Below are 16,225 nucleotides of genomic sequence, written 5' to 3'. Positions count from 1 at the left end.
TGGACCTTACTCAGACTGGTCTCTGGCTGGAGAAACAGATGGAGACAAGGCACAATCCTCTGGAGAGGAAACAAGGAGATGTCTGCAGTTATTAGGGTGTTTTTCTTCCAACAGTCCATCATCAACTTGTTCGTTCAGTTCACTGCATTTACTCCCACCTAAATGGTTGGAAATGACAAATACCCAGGGTTAACTTTATGGGCCTGCCCTCACCCTTTTCTCATTCAGCCCACCTAATTTCCTCCACTAAAAATAGACACAGACTTTTTTCCTCACCATGAAGTAGTTCTGATCTCTTCCATTCTCATGTATAAAATTGCGTTGACCAAAACAACTTTTGGAGTCACTCCATCCCAGCTAGTCCCTTGGACTGAAGCAGTTCTGTAAAGGAAACATGTCCTCTCACTCCTGTCACCTTGCAGAGTGTCCCAGGACAGAAGGAGGACAAAACACACACCCAGCCACCACAAAGGGCCCAAAGCAGCCTCAGAGGGTCCATAGGCTGTCCCAAATCCTGCTGTCCAGTTCTTCTCCACCTCAAGAGGGTCAGTTATCCCCTCCAGATACTCCCCCCTTTTAGATGATCTGCCATCAAAGGCTCCTGGAGATTGCAAGCATAAAGGCAGGAGGAAGGTTTGTCCCAGGGAACAGTGTGGACACAGGGCAGCCAGCCTCACCAGGAGCAGCCTGCAAGACCACAGCCACGAGGGCTCATGGATAGGAAGGAAAGGGGCTGAGGAAGTGGTACAGTGAGGGAGGAAGAACAGATGGCGTTGTCCAGCAAAAGCAAGAAGAGAAAATGGCATGAAGAAGGGTGCTTTGTGTCAGGGTTCTGCTTGAAGGTCCCATTGAATGCCCTCTGTTCTCCAGCCAGTTCCAGCTCCACTGCAATGAGGACAAAACTTTTCTGCTCCAACAGAAAACTAAAATTCCCGAAATGCTACAGCAGAAGCACAGTACCTGTTAGCAGTCTGACTGCTGAACTACATCATCCTGCAGCAGAATACCAAAATAACTGCACTATTCAAACACTTTTACATCACCACACCAACCCAGATCTAACTGGTGCATATTTACATTTGCTCTCCTCTTCATGAAGTTGGTCATGAAACCTCACTTATTGAAAGTCAGTGTTTTGTTTTATTTAATGCTCAGTAAGGGGGGAAAGTAGCAACCCAAAAGAAAATATACAAAGAAACAAAACAAAGAACCCTGCATTCACAAAACCTGGCACTGCATGCATATACTATTTCTCACTGTCCCTTCCAGAACCTTTACAGGTATTTCTCATTGATACTGTTAAAATCCCAAGATGTAAGAAATTAGTGGGTTGACTGAGGGTGTTTTACACAGCCCTGAGTAAAGGGAGAGCTTCAGAGCTCTGCAGAAATCAGCTTGATACTGGAAGCCAGGATAAGGGCAGAGGAATTTGAAAGAGCTGACAAGACAGTGAACAAGGCAATGAGCTGGACCCATTCCTCTAAGGCAGGCAACAAAAGGGTTGTGTGGCCCAGCATGGATTTTAGGCCGAGTGGAGTCCATAATCTTTTGATGGCAAAGCATGCATTTGACTATCAAGGTGGAAAGAGTCAGCTGTGCTAAGTGTTTAAGTTTACTATGGCAATCAAACCCTTAGATATTTTCTTTTGTTTTGTTTAAACCTCATTCAAAAGAAAAGGAAATAAACAAATGCCTTACTTGAAATTCAAAGGGCTGGGGAAAAAAAAAAGAAAAAGAAAAAAAAAAAAAAAAAAAAAAAAAAAAAAAAAAAAAAAAAAAGGAAAAAAACCAGAGATGGTCTCAGACCTTGCAGATCCAGATCAGCCAGGAGGGCTGGAATCAGGTATGTTTAAAATTCTTCAGATATGTCTTAACATCTTCAAAATGCCGCAGCTTTGAAGAAAGAGAAGCATTGACTTTTTAAACTGATTTTCCTGTAATACATAACACTGTAAATAAACAAATTTTACTATCAGGCTGTCTCCACTCCTCCTTAAGGCATGACATTGGGCTGGTAACCGATTACTTGAGGCTGCTTTTGTTCTCCAGATTTTTCAGAAGCGTTTTAGGGCATTCACATCAGATTCAAAAATAATCTTCATAACTTTATACAACAGCTTCACTGGTGTTGGTGTAAAGCTGCCATGCAATCTTTTGCCCCTCTACCTATAAAAACAGGCTTTTGAACAAAGGTAATATTGAAGTAACTTGTTTATTCAAAGCTTGTAATTGCCCATCAAGTCTTTGTTTGATTACCAGATAGTTTTCAATTCAAACGTGATGGTAGAAAACAGGGGAGAGACAATGGAAAAAATCAAAATCTCAAAACTAAATCTCAAGATCTCAAAAATAAAATTTCTTTGAGATTGAAAACACACAATAGCTCTCAGCTGTTCCTAGAAACATGTCTATTTTCCCATGCATTACTCTCTTAGACACAGTTCTACTGCCTGCAGAAGCAGGACCTGTCCCTGTGTGCTCCAGCCAACCTCAGCACACCTTACTGAGAGCAGGGTGGGCTGTCCCCAGGCCAGGGTAAACACACAGCTCCTCTGCCCATTTCCAGCCACAAAGGACATGCTTTTCTCTGGCTTTATGGCAGCCTTGACACGAGCTAGCTGTAAGCCCTTGGATGGGCCACTGCACTGGCTCAGAACATGCAGGTAAACAAGCACTTGGCACAGCATCATCCCCTGAAAGGGACGCAGCATAAAGAGCAGGGGTTGTAGTCAGTTTAATATTAAACCCTATTTAGAGCTTAAAATGCATAAAGCAATTGTCCTTAACCAGAACTTTTATACTTTCCATTTCTTTTTCTGGGTATTGATACATAGTTTTTGCACCTCAGCACCTACATCTTTGTTTTTCTGGCTCAGAAGTGTCAAGGAAACCTAACAGGTTGAAAATTGAGCTATACCTATTTTCACTGAAAGGAAGAAAATAAAAGAAATATCTGGAATAATAGCACTTTAAAAAGCATGGAGTGGGAAGGGCAAAGGAAAACTGTAAAGGTCAGCTACCTACCTTCCAGAAAGTAACTTTAGGATAACCCAGTTACACATCTGTTGCAGAAACCAAATGGACTTTAGACCTTCAGGAGGTTTCAAGCTCAAACATGTTTAATTGACCCAGCAATGCAGGAAGTGGTATGAGATAGGCTGTCCAAGGTCACAAAATGTCCCTTCTGTCCCAGATGTTGTTTCTAAACACTTCTACTGCCTACAGATGGAAAGGCCATTAGTAAAGTCCAAAATTTTCACCTTAGGCAGTTCACAGGTTATCAAGATGGAACACACTGAGCTGCTCAAAAGCTAAAGTGTTTCATATGACAGGATAGATGGGTGCAGGGATAGAAGGTATTTAAGCAGTGTGACATCCCTTTGTGCTCTCCCATACCCATCATTAAAACAGCCTTTTGGGGTTCAGACTTCTCCAATAAAATAGCTAAAACTAAATGTAGGTGCATACAACATTATGGCAATTTTTACCAAGTAAGGAACCCTGATTTTTCCTTTATCCATGCCCTCTGAAGTGCTCAACACTCACCTTGCAAGTTTTGTAGTTATAGGTTATGCAGAGATGCAACAATAAGAGATGCAGAAATAAGACTGATGCACTCTGTAAATTATCTAGCAGATACTTTGATAAAAAGCATTCCTAACTTTTTACAGTTACAGGAGACACCAAGAGAGCCTTCTGCCAACACACATGAAGGGGGAGGAAATGTAGCAAAACAAGTGTTTCTACACATCTACTTCACAATGCTGACAAAGCTTAAATGCTTAGCAGCTTACACTGAAGAGAGCAGTGAATCCATCAAAAACCTTAAGTACAAAAAAGAATACCGAGCGCTACTGTCATAGTTTGAAAAAAAGAAAACAACACCTTAAACCAGAGAGAGACATGCCATCTCATCCTCCTTCTATTTCAAACCTTCCCTTTGGGCAGCAAACTGCTTGGAGATGCAGATAAGCGAGGCTGAACAGGCCAACACCCATCCCACAGGAGATGGCACGTGCCCCGAGGGTGCGAATTCTCAGAGCTGTTCCTGTGGCTTTGCAGAACTCAGTGAACAGGAACAGCAGCAGTGCAGGCAGCTCATCTCCATTGTTAGGTCTGCTTCACATCAAGCACCTTGCATAGCCCAGGCTGCATCATCGTGTTGGGCCAGGTTGGGGAAATAAAACCATGGAATATAGGCATTTCTGTGGGAATTGCTGGAAGGCTCACCTTGGAACTTAGGAGTGGGACCAACACAGCACAAGGCATCCCTTTACATTCACCGCTGTGAACTCTGGATCACAATAAGCAGCAACAGGGCAGTTTGAGCCTTATCACACTCCTACAGCCAGACCCTCGGGTTACAACTCAGGTAGTAAAAGCCCCAAATTTAGGACCTGGCACATCCAGGTAATAGGAGAGTGATAGGATCAGATTATTGAGGCTGATATCTTAAAGCCTGTTTTGGTTGTTGTCATTGCTGGGGCCATCAGAGTATACCACCACACCAGCAGGACCAGAGTACCCCAAAAATTCTGTTGCTGAGATGCAAAACTGGTTTTACCAGACTCAAGCATAGCTGCTCACAGCTATGCTGTAGAGGTTACAGCTTCATCTCCTAAAAGTCACGGCTGCTTCAGCTGAGTGCTTTGAGAGCCTAGAATCAAACAGGAGCTGTAAGGGCACTGAAGAGCCGCAGGAAGATGCAGTGCAGCCAGGTCACTAGGGCCTCAAAGAAACAAACACAAGGCCAGTGGATGTGAAACCAGCATTCCAGCCCCTCGCCTTAGGAATAGGAGGGAATAGACCAGTAGATCTGAACCTTTGGAAAGGGCAGGGTTGAAGAGGTCTTTTCTTTTAAACCACTCCAGGGGAAAGCACCAAGTGTGTCTTGATGTGGATGAACAGGCTTCAGCTCGTGCCAACCCTAGTCAGGGCTACTTAAGATAAAGGAATAAGCATAAAATGGTAAAGCAATGGCAACAGCAGCTTTTTGCTGTTCTCTGTGCTGGTACTACCCTGTGTGACCTTCTCAAGCAGGAACAGCATCAGCCTTATTTCAGTTATGAAACAAACCCTGGCAGGGTTTGGGTTTTTGTTATGAAGGTACATTTTGTGCAGGGAAGAATTCCTTCAACTCTAACCCACACAGCAATCTGAGGTTGGTTCTATAAGTTAAAGAGATAGAAACCCAAAGCCTGGAAATGTGCCATGTTTCCACAAATTCATTAAGGTGCATTAGCACTAAGGCTGTTTTTGCAAGAACACACTCTCTTGTCAAGAGCAACTATCTTCTGGGGAATGCTGTCACAGCAGAGGACAATAGTAAATAGCATGGGTTATCTGCTGCTTGCTTTCCAGAGACCTGTGATGCTATTTTGTCTAATCCTAGAATTGGTCACTGTATTCTGATCTCTCCTTGGAGCCAAAAATCACTAGCTGCAAAAATAATTTCTCTTGCTTCACTTGCCATTTTCTGTTCAGTTCTTCAGATTTCTCGCCCTCTGCAGTCTCCAGGTTGCCATCAGGCATCTGGCTTACAGATCCCTTTCTGCTTTCACTCTGCAATCCAGAATTGAGTGGCAATGGCGCCAAGCCAGCAGCTCCCGCACTTAAATGCACACAGGAGAGGCTATACCTAACATATCCTGTGCAAGGTACACAGGAATCCAGAGTACCTTTCCAGACATTCACAATGTATCAATTTGAAAGAAAGAATGAGATTGTTATCCTATGCAGACAACTTTTTACTTTGAATCAACTGTTAAGGGTTTTTACATTTGATAAAGGTGTTAGCAGAACAGTCAAAGTAAGCCAATATATCCATCAATTTGACAGCTATATCATTATCTTTAGTTCATTTTTTGAATTTCTTTCATGTATGATGGATCCAATCTTGCAATTTTTCAGAAAAACTTGTTATCAACACAGGTCACAACTGGACCACTTAGCACTATATTGTTTTTAGGCCAAAAAAGGCTCAACATGATACTTTTTCCTCCTCTTTTCTTTTCATTTAAAATAGACAAACATCCTTCACAGAACCATCTTCTCTATGCTGCACACAAAGTGCTCAAATGTCATGAGCAGTAATGAATTCAGGGGTTTGCTAGTCAGAAGGAACAATGAACACATTTTCTTCTTCCTCCTTCACTGGGTTTTCATACTACAGGGAAGAAAATAAAAAGGTAAGAAAACATCACAAAAATTTACACAAACATTGAAATCATACAAGTTGAGAAACTGCAAAGGTCCTGGAAGCACAATTTAGACTCAGCTCTTAACTCTCAAGCACCTACTCTGGAACAAGTGCTGCAGGATGAGCAGCTCCCATGGCACAAGTGCTCCTTTCTCAGCTCTGTTGCCCTTTAGGTGTCCTCACTCAGGAGCACCTGTGTCCCTCCACAACTCAATGCTATAATGGAAACTTTTGCTTTTGGAAAGGCTCAGGATTCCAGCTTTAACTGCTAAAATATACAAGTCCTGGATTTTCAGCATCTTTTCTAATAACCCAGGCCCAGTCCACTGTGGTGACCACAGGCATAGTTGTTCCTTCAACACAGGGAGCTTTCTCAGCCCTGTGAAGTACAGGCACATCACATCCCACACACAACAGCAATCCATCAGTCTTACTGCAGAAATGCTAAACTCTCAAAGCCATCAGATCTGCACATAGACCTGGAACAGCAGCAGTAGCAAAAATACACCTCCATGTGATGGGTGAACCAGATGGAAGCTAAGCACTGTATCAAAGTTAGCAAAGTATTCATCTTAGTTTACAAATTAAAACAAGGACATAGAATAGTAATTATGGAGAGCTTAGGAACCTCAACAGAATATTTAACCAGAAAGTAAGTTAAATAAAAAAGATTGTTTTTTAAAAATCAAACTTGGATACATCAAGGCTAAAAAGCAGATGAGAGAAAGCATGCAAGGTGTTGTTAGATTGTAGAGCCCTTAGCCAAATGTTGTCATGAATGCACAACTCCAAGGGCAAATGCCTTGAGGGTCACAAAACTACACAGAAACTGCCCCAAACTGTGAACTCAGGAGAAACATCACTCAGAAGAAACATCACTACCTGATGGCCCTTCTCTGTATCTTCTTCCCTAAGCAAGTACCATTTGATCTCTTCCCCTTGTTAAATATTTTTTAATGTTTTCCATGCATCAGGTCTCACAAAAAACCAGCCCTGCAAAGCAGCCAACCAAAGGCTTCCCCCTCCCAGGACTTGAGTTTCATTTTCTCACTCCCAACACCAATCAGCCAGGCCAGAGCTCAGTCTCCCATTCACAGGGAGCTGCGTTTGTATCACACTTACCGTTGTATTCTGGACAGCGCTGGCAAAACTCTTTGCTGTTTCACCCAGGGCTGAGTCAACAGATTCAATTCTGAAAGAAAAGTGATCTTATCTGGTTTCTTCATGAAGCACTTACTGATGAAGCTTGAACAGATATATTTACCACCAAAAATAAACCTGAGACTAGCAGGTTTTTGCTCAGGATTTACGCCAACAGTATCTCTTATACAGAAAATGATCACCTCCTTCCACCTCCTCTGACCACTAGACAGTCATGTTGAGAGGGTGTGTTGTACATTGTTCCAGATCCTGGTGCAGCTCTCCTGTGCAAGGTTCCTCTCCTGCACAACTTCCCATACAGAGTTCCCTCATTACACTAATTCCAACTGAAAACCCTCACAAGGCTGCAAAAGCTCAATCAGTGGACTTCAAGTGAAGATGCCATACTAGGTTTAGAATCCTCTCCCATCTATCAACAAGGGTACCACCAGCCTAACCAATGCCCTCTGTGACCATCAGAACATTTGTGAGCACGCAGGACAGCTGGCAGAGACGTACCTTTGCCTTTGCTGGCTACAGAAAGTATTCAGTTTGAGCAGCTGTCCATTCCAGAAATCCTAAAAAGACCCCCAAAGAAACTCCTGTTACCTGGGAAGGGGCACCTTTTTGGGCTGGAACACAAGAAGCTGTACGCACCAGCGCTTCCTTCTCCATGGCGGCCAGAATTTGCGTTTCCTTCTCAAGGTTAGCAAGCTCTTCAACAACAATCTTCTGGAAGGCATCAAATTTAGTCAGCCTGGTGATGGAGAGCAGAAACAATTTTGCCACTTCAATGTACAGTTGCACAAGGTGGACAACCACCCCTTCAGCACCAAACCTTCCTTGAGACAGAAGAAAATTCCACTGCTGAGCTACACAGGGCAGATTTGTTCTCAGACATGTCTCAGAGCACGTGAATAGCTGCACTAAACTCACACTGCAGATAAATATGGCTCAATCGCCTGTCCCAAGTAGCAGCCAGTAACAGAGGACTGGGACAGAGCATACAAAAGAATTCCCAGCGCAACCCTTGCACTGCATGCTCTCCCAGCCTCCAGGAAGGCCAGCAGAGATTTCCTGTGCTGAAGACTTCTTTAAGGTCCCTTCCAACCCAAACCATTCTTTGAGTCTGTCTTGACACAAACAGCCTCTATGGATTTTCCTGTCATGGGTTTGATGCATATAAACAGTGTTGCCACAAGATGCCAGCAATTTCTAAACCTTAAAAAGGCTGCGCTTGCAACATCCTCATTGACCTGGGTTTGCCAAGTGCATTGAGCTGCATTCCCAGCTGTGCCATTCTCAGCTGCACTGAGGTAGGAAAAAATCTGGCACAGCCCTGCATCCACTATCCTGTGAACCTGGCTAGATCCAAATTACTTACTTGGCAACCAAGCATTGAAGCATCTCACTGCCATCTACACATATCTTCCACCACAAAACATCCCATTTTTTTCTTTTGAAACCCAAATTTCTCCATGTACCTTAATGACAACAAATCCTGCTCATAGAAGTCCCATTGATACCAAGGATTTTTCCCTTTAAAGACTTATTTCATACTACACTTGACCTAAATGCTAAAAACTGAATGTGCAATAGATAGAGGCCTAATAGACTTACAAGTATGGTATAAGTGCCTCACTTACACCAAATCCATAAATATTAGAATGGATTTTTTAATCTAGCTGCAATGTAAGAAATTCAGGATCTGAGAGATCCCTTTTCTTCTCCTCCACTTCATTAAGCAAGTCACAGCCTAGCTTCTTTCCTGAAAGATTTAGAAATAGTAGCTACTAAGTTGACGACAACCAGAAGAGAGTCCAAGGACTGCTCCATCAACTGCTTGTAACTCCGCAAAGCTGGCTTTGCTTGAGTTAATTAACCCATCCTCTCCTCCTACAGGAAAATTAGGATCAATCACAGGAGTTATACTTCTGAAACTCTTCTCGCATAAAAGCAAATTAAAAAAAAATTAATTTTTTAAATGCTATTTTGCCACACAAACCATAAGCACAATAACCAAGTGTCAGGTTATCTTTCCCTATCAACCAAAATTGACACAAAATTGAAGTTGTTTTCAGCCAGCACCAGAACACTTACCTACACATGTGTATTTGGTTCAGCAGGGCAGACAAGTTCTTCTCTGAGGATCTCAGGGCATCCTGTGTGTTGATCTCAATCCTTTTGTACCGGGACTAGTCATGGGATGCACAGTTAGGGACAGGCAATGGCCCAAGCCAAAACCTAGAAGTCTAGCTTGCAAAATCTTTCCCTGGAAAACGAGTTTCTCTGCAGGTTTCCATTCACCTTAGCAGAAACCATCTTAAATTTAATCTGCAGTAAGATGAGACACATCGGTGCTGCAGATACGATCTGATTTAACTCAGTCACAGTAGTTACAACAACAAGCCTCCATGTAACACATGGGACTCCAGGGCAGAGTTGTGTTAGGAACAACCTAATTAAAATTTCCTTTATGCCTTCCCTGTAATGCTTCTCAGAATATAAAAGTTCTGTAGAATCTTCTTCTAAGAGCTCCAGACTAACAGACTCTGCTGCCAAAGTCCCACTCTTGAACACAATCTAAAGATGGGATATTTGCACCAGCTCTCCCTGAGATAAAAAGGTAATTTCACATAACACGATCAATTGCCATACATGTTGAAAGAGCTCACATTACCCAGAACAATTTCTTCAGCTGACCAATAAAGCTTTCAAAGGCAAAAATCACTCCTGAGTCACTCAAGTCTTCATGGAGCATCTTGGAAAAAAACACATCATCTAGGCTGTCATCCATTTCCTGACCTAGGAGGAAGCACATGCCCAGTTACCCCCATGCTGGAAGACTTCCTGGAATATCAACCTTCCTGCTACTGAAGGTATTGTCATTCATGTGAGCAACAACTTCTGCCACAGAGCTGGAATTTGGGGCTTGTTCTTCTAGAGCTCACAAGAAAGAGGGAAACTGGCTCAAAAATCCCCAGAGAAATACTTGTTAGAGAGCAGCAGGGAAGGATAAGCACAACAGGGCAATATGAAAAGCTATTTACAGATACTGAGGCAAATGCACAGAATAAAAGTGAAAAATAGTCAGGCCACCACTGTTTCCTGTCTTCTACTTACGTATTACAGGGAAAGCCTGATCCTGTCATGCTCAGACCTATCAGTATTTTGCAGTTACTTTGTCTATTACCTGCATGGGTTTTTTTCAGGTCCTGTGCTTGATTGTTTCTTAACTGCTCTGGAAAACCACTGCTCAGGTGGACTAGAAAGTGTGGATGTCATGGAGCAGCCAACCAAGTGGAACTCAAATTCCCTTAATTCACACCTCTACATACACAGTACCCACTGTCATTGGCAGTGCAATACCTCCTGCTAATTTTGACTTTTGGAAAAGTTGGCCTCTCTACACGTACATCTCTTCAAGCTTCCATATGACTGTGGTTTCTATCACAAGAAAAGAAAAGCTAAAAGCATTTAAGCACTTCACCTTAGTTACCAACTGGATTTTACCTTTCTGTATCTCCACTTCCTCTTCTACTGAATCAGAAATTTTCTTTGGTATATGGTTAATCTCAGAGGGCAAGTGATTTTTCTCCAAACTAGAAAATTTAGGCTTTTTAATGATAGTGCCACTCAGTATATCTAGAAAGGAAAGAGAAGATGTTTCAGAAGAAATCTGTTCTTTTGTATGAGGTACATGACAGTGCCTGCTCAAGGAGCAACCACCACTGGAATTAGCAATGCTTCAGAAAAGGAGGCAGCCTCATTTTATGGTCTGGCATCACACAGGGCAGGATAAGGCTTCACCTGCAAGCGTCTTGCCTTGCAAAAGCAGGGAGCTACCCTACCTAGTGTTACACAGGAATTTAGAAATCTTCCATATCTCCATCTTAAAGGTAATTTCCCTTCTTGGCCTGCTGCTCTAACCATCAAAACCTCTGGTGTGCAGCTTCTTCCCATTCCCTTTTCCAACCCAATTTCTCAAACTGCTTACGAAGAAAATTTTTGAAAAGAAAATTGAACCAATACAAATCAAAGCTGCAGTCTCTACTTTAGGGAAATTGTTCTAAAACCCAAAGAAACAAACTAGACCCTCACCCTTTTGTCTCACTGTGCAATTTTTTTCTGAACTGAGCAGGTTGACTGTTCGACAAATCATCTCCCTGGAGTCTCCAGAGGGCAGAATGGAAGGTGGTGGGGCCCCGAACAAGGGGGACAAGGGAACAAGTCTGACCAAGGGAAGCACCTTGGAGTAGATTTAGGGTTCACAGAGATAGTTCAAATGCAGCCAGAGACCACACCTGAAATTTCTGAGCATAACCCTGCTTGTGGCTTTGCATGACAACAATTCTTCTCCAATTGTAAGGCTGTACAGCAAACAGTGATAAAAATGAAGTCTGCAACACCTATTTCCCCAAAAATTAAAGTTATGTTACTGCAGTGAAAGTGTATTCAGAAAATGGTGAACACATAAAAGATATACTGGGAACACAAAGAGAACCAGCTCATGAGAAAAGGGATGCTTTTGTCCAAGACCCAAACTTCAGTGACTGATTTCATAGTCACAACAGTAACTCAGAGCTACATCAGTCCTGAGAATTCAGAGGATAAAAACAACCTCATTTCTGCTTGACTTGCTTGAAGTTCAGTTGTTTCCAACCACAAAGAGACTGGGTTGCACTTTTGAGTTAGTTTATGAAAGTTCAGTTTCATTTAGAAAAAAGATCCTGAAGTGCCACTTACCTATCAAAAAAGCTACAGCAGTAATAAGCATTATCCAAGTCCCTATTTAACAAATTCATATAGCAGTGGTTTACATTTATGTTCTTAGGTATAAAGAAAAATCAACAACTTGAAGGGATGCTTGTTCTGTTTAAACTGAACTTGCATTCCACTTTCAAAACATTAAAAATTATCTTTTGTGTGTCTCTTAGATTATTAGCTTGTAAATTCCCACCTACACTACAAGTCCCCCTATAATCAAGGAAAGGTTTTAAGAGTCAGCAATGAATTCAGGAATGTATGTAAAAACATTTTGCCACAGTCTGTCATGATATACAAAACAGAGAAACAGAATTTAGGAAAAAAAAAAGTAAAGTCAAAAAAAGTCAGTGTTAATTTGTCTTTGAAAGAAAATAACAGCTTTGGCACCGCTTCTTTCTGCTTTTAACCAACTCCTCCATGTTATCAAAGTAACAAACCCGAGTCCTTCCGCTTGGTACTTTCTTCCTCTCTTGATGATTTCCCTTGTGTACCATGAAACTTCTAAGGAGAGAAAGAAAACAAAATAAGAAGGTATCCACCCTGCAGAAAAGCTGCCAGGGACTTGTCTTGTTATGGGAAGCAAAGGGGTACAACACACTGGTTCCAGGCGGAGGTAGCCTGACAGCAGACTGGAAGGAGGCTAAGCACTGCATTCTGCACCTGTGTGGCCTTCTCCTCGGTGCTGGAAACGCTGCTGGCAGACACACTGAGTAGCAGTGGACTCCCTCCAAGCTCCTCTGAGAGAGTTCCGTCTGTGTGAGAGATTAATAAATTACACAGGTGGCAGAGTTTGAATCCTGCATTGACTGGAAACCTCAATTTAATGACACAAAAAATAAACCCCAAGGTCTCTACCCTATCCTTTATCTCATCACACAGAGAAGAGGTGGTGGCTCAAACTCAGTCTGTTTTCTTGGTGGTTTATGTTCATTCCTTTACCTCTCAATAGCACCAGCTTACCTTCTTGTACAAGAGACTATCTACATAGACAGTATCTACCCCTCACAGCCATTACAAAAAAATACCACAAGGTGAATACTTATGGAAAAAATCTATAGGAAAAGTGGCAAAATCAAAAAGAAAAACCCACCACCAAAAAAACTCAACCAAAAAGTATAGACCCACACATATCAAAACCCTTCTAATACTCTGAAGATTTAAAAAAAAAAAAATACCAGCAAGATCCACTGTGGGTAAATCATCTCCCTTGGAGTTAAATGTGCTTTTTTCCCTTAGTGTCACCTTTTGACGTCTTTGCCTTGATTCTGCCTCCTAAAACAAAACAAAATCTAAGCATTATTTAACATTACTACAGAAGTTGGGGTTGGGGGTGTTGTTTTGGAGGGAGATTTTTGGACAATTGTTTTTTAAATACACTAAGAGTAGATATATACTTAAAATATGTCTAACATACTGATGGCTCTATCCAGCACCAAAGGAGACCTGTGGCCTGAAGTTCAATGCATGCAAGAATTGTCCCTTTAGGCACTGGAGATGTACATTTGTTGATGTTGTTCATAAGCAAAATAGAATCATTGTAGTCAAGAAAGAAAAGTTTTCCAGGGGAAAATAAAAGTTTTTAGTGTGACTATTAGTTCAAGAGATTTTTTCCCCAGACTTTCTGTATTTCAAATATGTATATACACATATATACACACAGAGATATCTGATATGCAGCATTTAATATGAAGTTTACCATGTTTTCCTAAGGTCTCCTCTATTAGACCAATACAGTCTCAACAGCACTTAGCAGACAAATCTCTGCATCAGAATATCTGAGAATTAAAATAACACCAGTTTATCTAATTCTCGCTCATTAGTACACATTTTACATCCGTGAAGTTTTTAAATCTGAGGCACTAAAGTATGACACCTTCCTACCTTTGACTCGTAGTCGCTGCCACTACTTGCAGAAGATACTGGAAGCACTGCAAGAAGAAAAGCTTCCCTGGTTACTGGCAATGCAAAGTGTGTACTTTACCCAGTTAACTGAGTTAGCCACAATGCAAACCTTTTCAGTTTTGGTTTTCTAGATATTTACAAGGTAAAGCTTCACAACACATCCATTAAATTTAAAAGAAAAACACCTTTCTCTAACAAAGATAAAATGATACAAGCATACACAACTCACTGCATTTGGAGTAGCCAAAAACATAAAAAACCCAACAAACAAACCCTCCATCAAAAAAAAAAAACCCCACAAAAACAAACCAAACCAAAAAACCCACCCAAGGCTCAGCATCTTGTCTGACAGTTCCCAAGTCCCAGGCAAGACATGGGCTGACACTGGAGTGAGAGGAACTGCCCTGGAAACCCAGTATAAAGAATAATTTGAAGCTAAACTTTCTTTTGCTTTTTCATCCATACAGAATCTGACAGCTACCTGAGCAAACATCATTTCTCCCTGAGTAAGGGAGAACCATTCCATCTAAGTCAGGACAGTTTGGTTTCCATTTGGTGGTCACAGCAGCAGACAGCCTTGGAGCATGGCTGCAGGGGAGGTCTGCTGTTGGTCAAGCCCGAGCAGAGAATACTGTCAGAGATAATCACATCTGACACTCGGAGGACAACTGGCTTCTTACTGCATAAACAGGGGAGCAGAATGGTCAAAAACCTGTGAGGTTTTTCAAGGCTTACTTGCCAAGTCAATGATGTTTCTGGGGGGATGAGGAGGGGAAAGCTGTAGGGCGGAGGTGAGTTAGCTTCAGAGAGATCTTCCTCCTAATGTGGTCAAAAGCACCGACACAGCCACCAGCTCAGGACCCACGGGCCCTTCAGCATCATCACACAGAGGGCTGCACCCACACAGCTTGTTTAGGTGCCAGATTTCCACCCCAGTTTGGGAAGGAGACAGGAGCCCAGTTCAAGCACAAGGGTGTGCAATGCAAATGCATCTCCTCTATGGGGCACCCCTTGCTGCTGACTTCAAGCCTGCTCTCTCCCGCTCAGGAGAGACAGGATTTGGCCAAACTCTCCTCTTCCAAAACCATCATTGGCATTTAGTTTTCTGCAGTGCAGTTCTACATCATGCATTGCTAAGTGTTTGTAGGGGACTAAGCTTACCTTTTAATTGACTTCTCACCCTGCGTCTTTTTCGGGTATAGTCAACAGATTTGGGCATCAACTGTATCTGAGAGTCAAGGATCCAGCTTTTCTCACTCTGACCAGGGCTTGTATTCTCATTGTTGCTTTCAGAGAAAAGATGTTTCCTGTAACTAGACTACAGACACAATTAAGTCCTGCTCACTCAGAAGCCCCTCAGCCATTCCATTTTCAGCTGCTACCAAGTTATCCCATTTCTTCTTCCCCACAGTACAACGTGTAAGGCTGTGAAATCCGCCAAAACAGCCACAGCCAGCTATTGAAACAGCTGTATAAAAACACCAAGAGGCAGATGCTTGTCTTTTGCCAACATGGGTTTTTTTTTTAGAGTATCCTCTTTCCTCATCTCTCCCTCTCTCCTGTGCCTGAAAATAAAAGCAGTCATGCAAGGAGGAAAGGCTCAGTATGTCTGAGCTGCATCCAGCAGCAAATCAGGGGGGAGCAGGTAACACAGGCAATTCACTAGCTGGTCTGGCAGTGATGGTGCATCCTGAGCACCGCTTTCAGAATGACAGAAAGAGTATTCAGAGGCTACCAGAACCACATTCCTCCACCTCTGCACTGGGTAGACCTTAAACTTCAGCTTCTTTATGGGCGCAACAGATTTGTACAGGTAGAAATACGCAGCATTCAAATAGGCGACAATCAAAGGCTCTAGGGATGCAAAAGCATAGACAACCTATGCCTACCTGCCTTCTCCCAAGACTGTTTGATTCCTTGTTCTTGCTTCTTGTTTCATAGGTCCTGCCAAGTAACACAAAGACCCAAATTCGAGTGGCAAAACACATCAATGACACACCACAGCACTGCAGAACGGGCACAGACCAACAGAAGTGTCAGGAGGCCCCTTAAGAGTTCAGCAGAAGAACCAAATTGTTAAAGAGCATACAGTGGCCAAATTTTTCTTTGCCTGGATTTTGAAAGTAGCGGTTCAGGGATATTTAGAAATCAGCAGCTTTTAAAATAAAAATTAATCTGCATATGTAGAGGTGGCAAGTCCCTGGAAGCTTGCTATGA

General features: G+C 42.3%; 1 protein-coding gene across 15 annotated transcripts in view; it reads right to left on the bottom strand.

Moving 5' to 3' along the window:
* SYCP2L (synaptonemal complex protein 2 like) overlaps positions 1–16,225 on the bottom strand; it is a 46,400-nt gene that overhangs the window by 14,028 nt on the left and 16,147 nt on the right. For 5 of the 15 annotated variants that reach the window (XM_063402280.1, XM_063402290.1, XM_063402269.1 and 2 more), the window contains exons 20-35: positions 15,898–15,952; positions 15,170–15,326; positions 13,988–14,034; positions 13,282–13,378; positions 12,767–12,858; positions 12,544–12,607; positions 10,853–10,984; positions 10,020–10,144; positions 9,440–9,534; positions 7,997–8,096; positions 7,859–7,917; positions 7,322–7,391; positions 3,025–6,166; positions 1,807–1,893; positions 277–381; positions 11–158 (exon numbers count right to left, since the gene is read on the bottom strand). In XM_063402280.1, the coding sequence (XP_063258350.1) occupies positions 6,110–6,166; positions 7,322–7,391; positions 7,859–7,917; positions 7,997–8,096; positions 9,440–9,534; positions 10,020–10,144; positions 10,853–10,984; positions 12,544–12,607; positions 12,767–12,858; positions 13,282–13,378; positions 13,988–14,034; positions 15,170–15,326; positions 15,898–15,952 (1,150 nt within the window). In that variant the 3' untranslated portion in view covers positions 11–158; positions 277–381; positions 1,807–1,893; positions 3,025–6,109. The other 10 variants (XM_063402354.1, XM_063402364.1, XM_063402252.1 and 7 more) reach the window with 6 other exon arrangements.

The sequence above is a fragment of the Prinia subflava genome, chromosome 1 (assembly GCF_021018805.1).
Source record: "Prinia subflava isolate CZ2003 ecotype Zambia chromosome 1, Cam_Psub_1.2, whole genome shotgun sequence".
NCBI classification, from domain to species: domain Eukaryota; kingdom Metazoa; phylum Chordata; class Aves; order Passeriformes; family Cisticolidae; genus Prinia; species Prinia subflava.
This window is presented reverse-complemented; position numbering and strand designations above follow the sequence as displayed.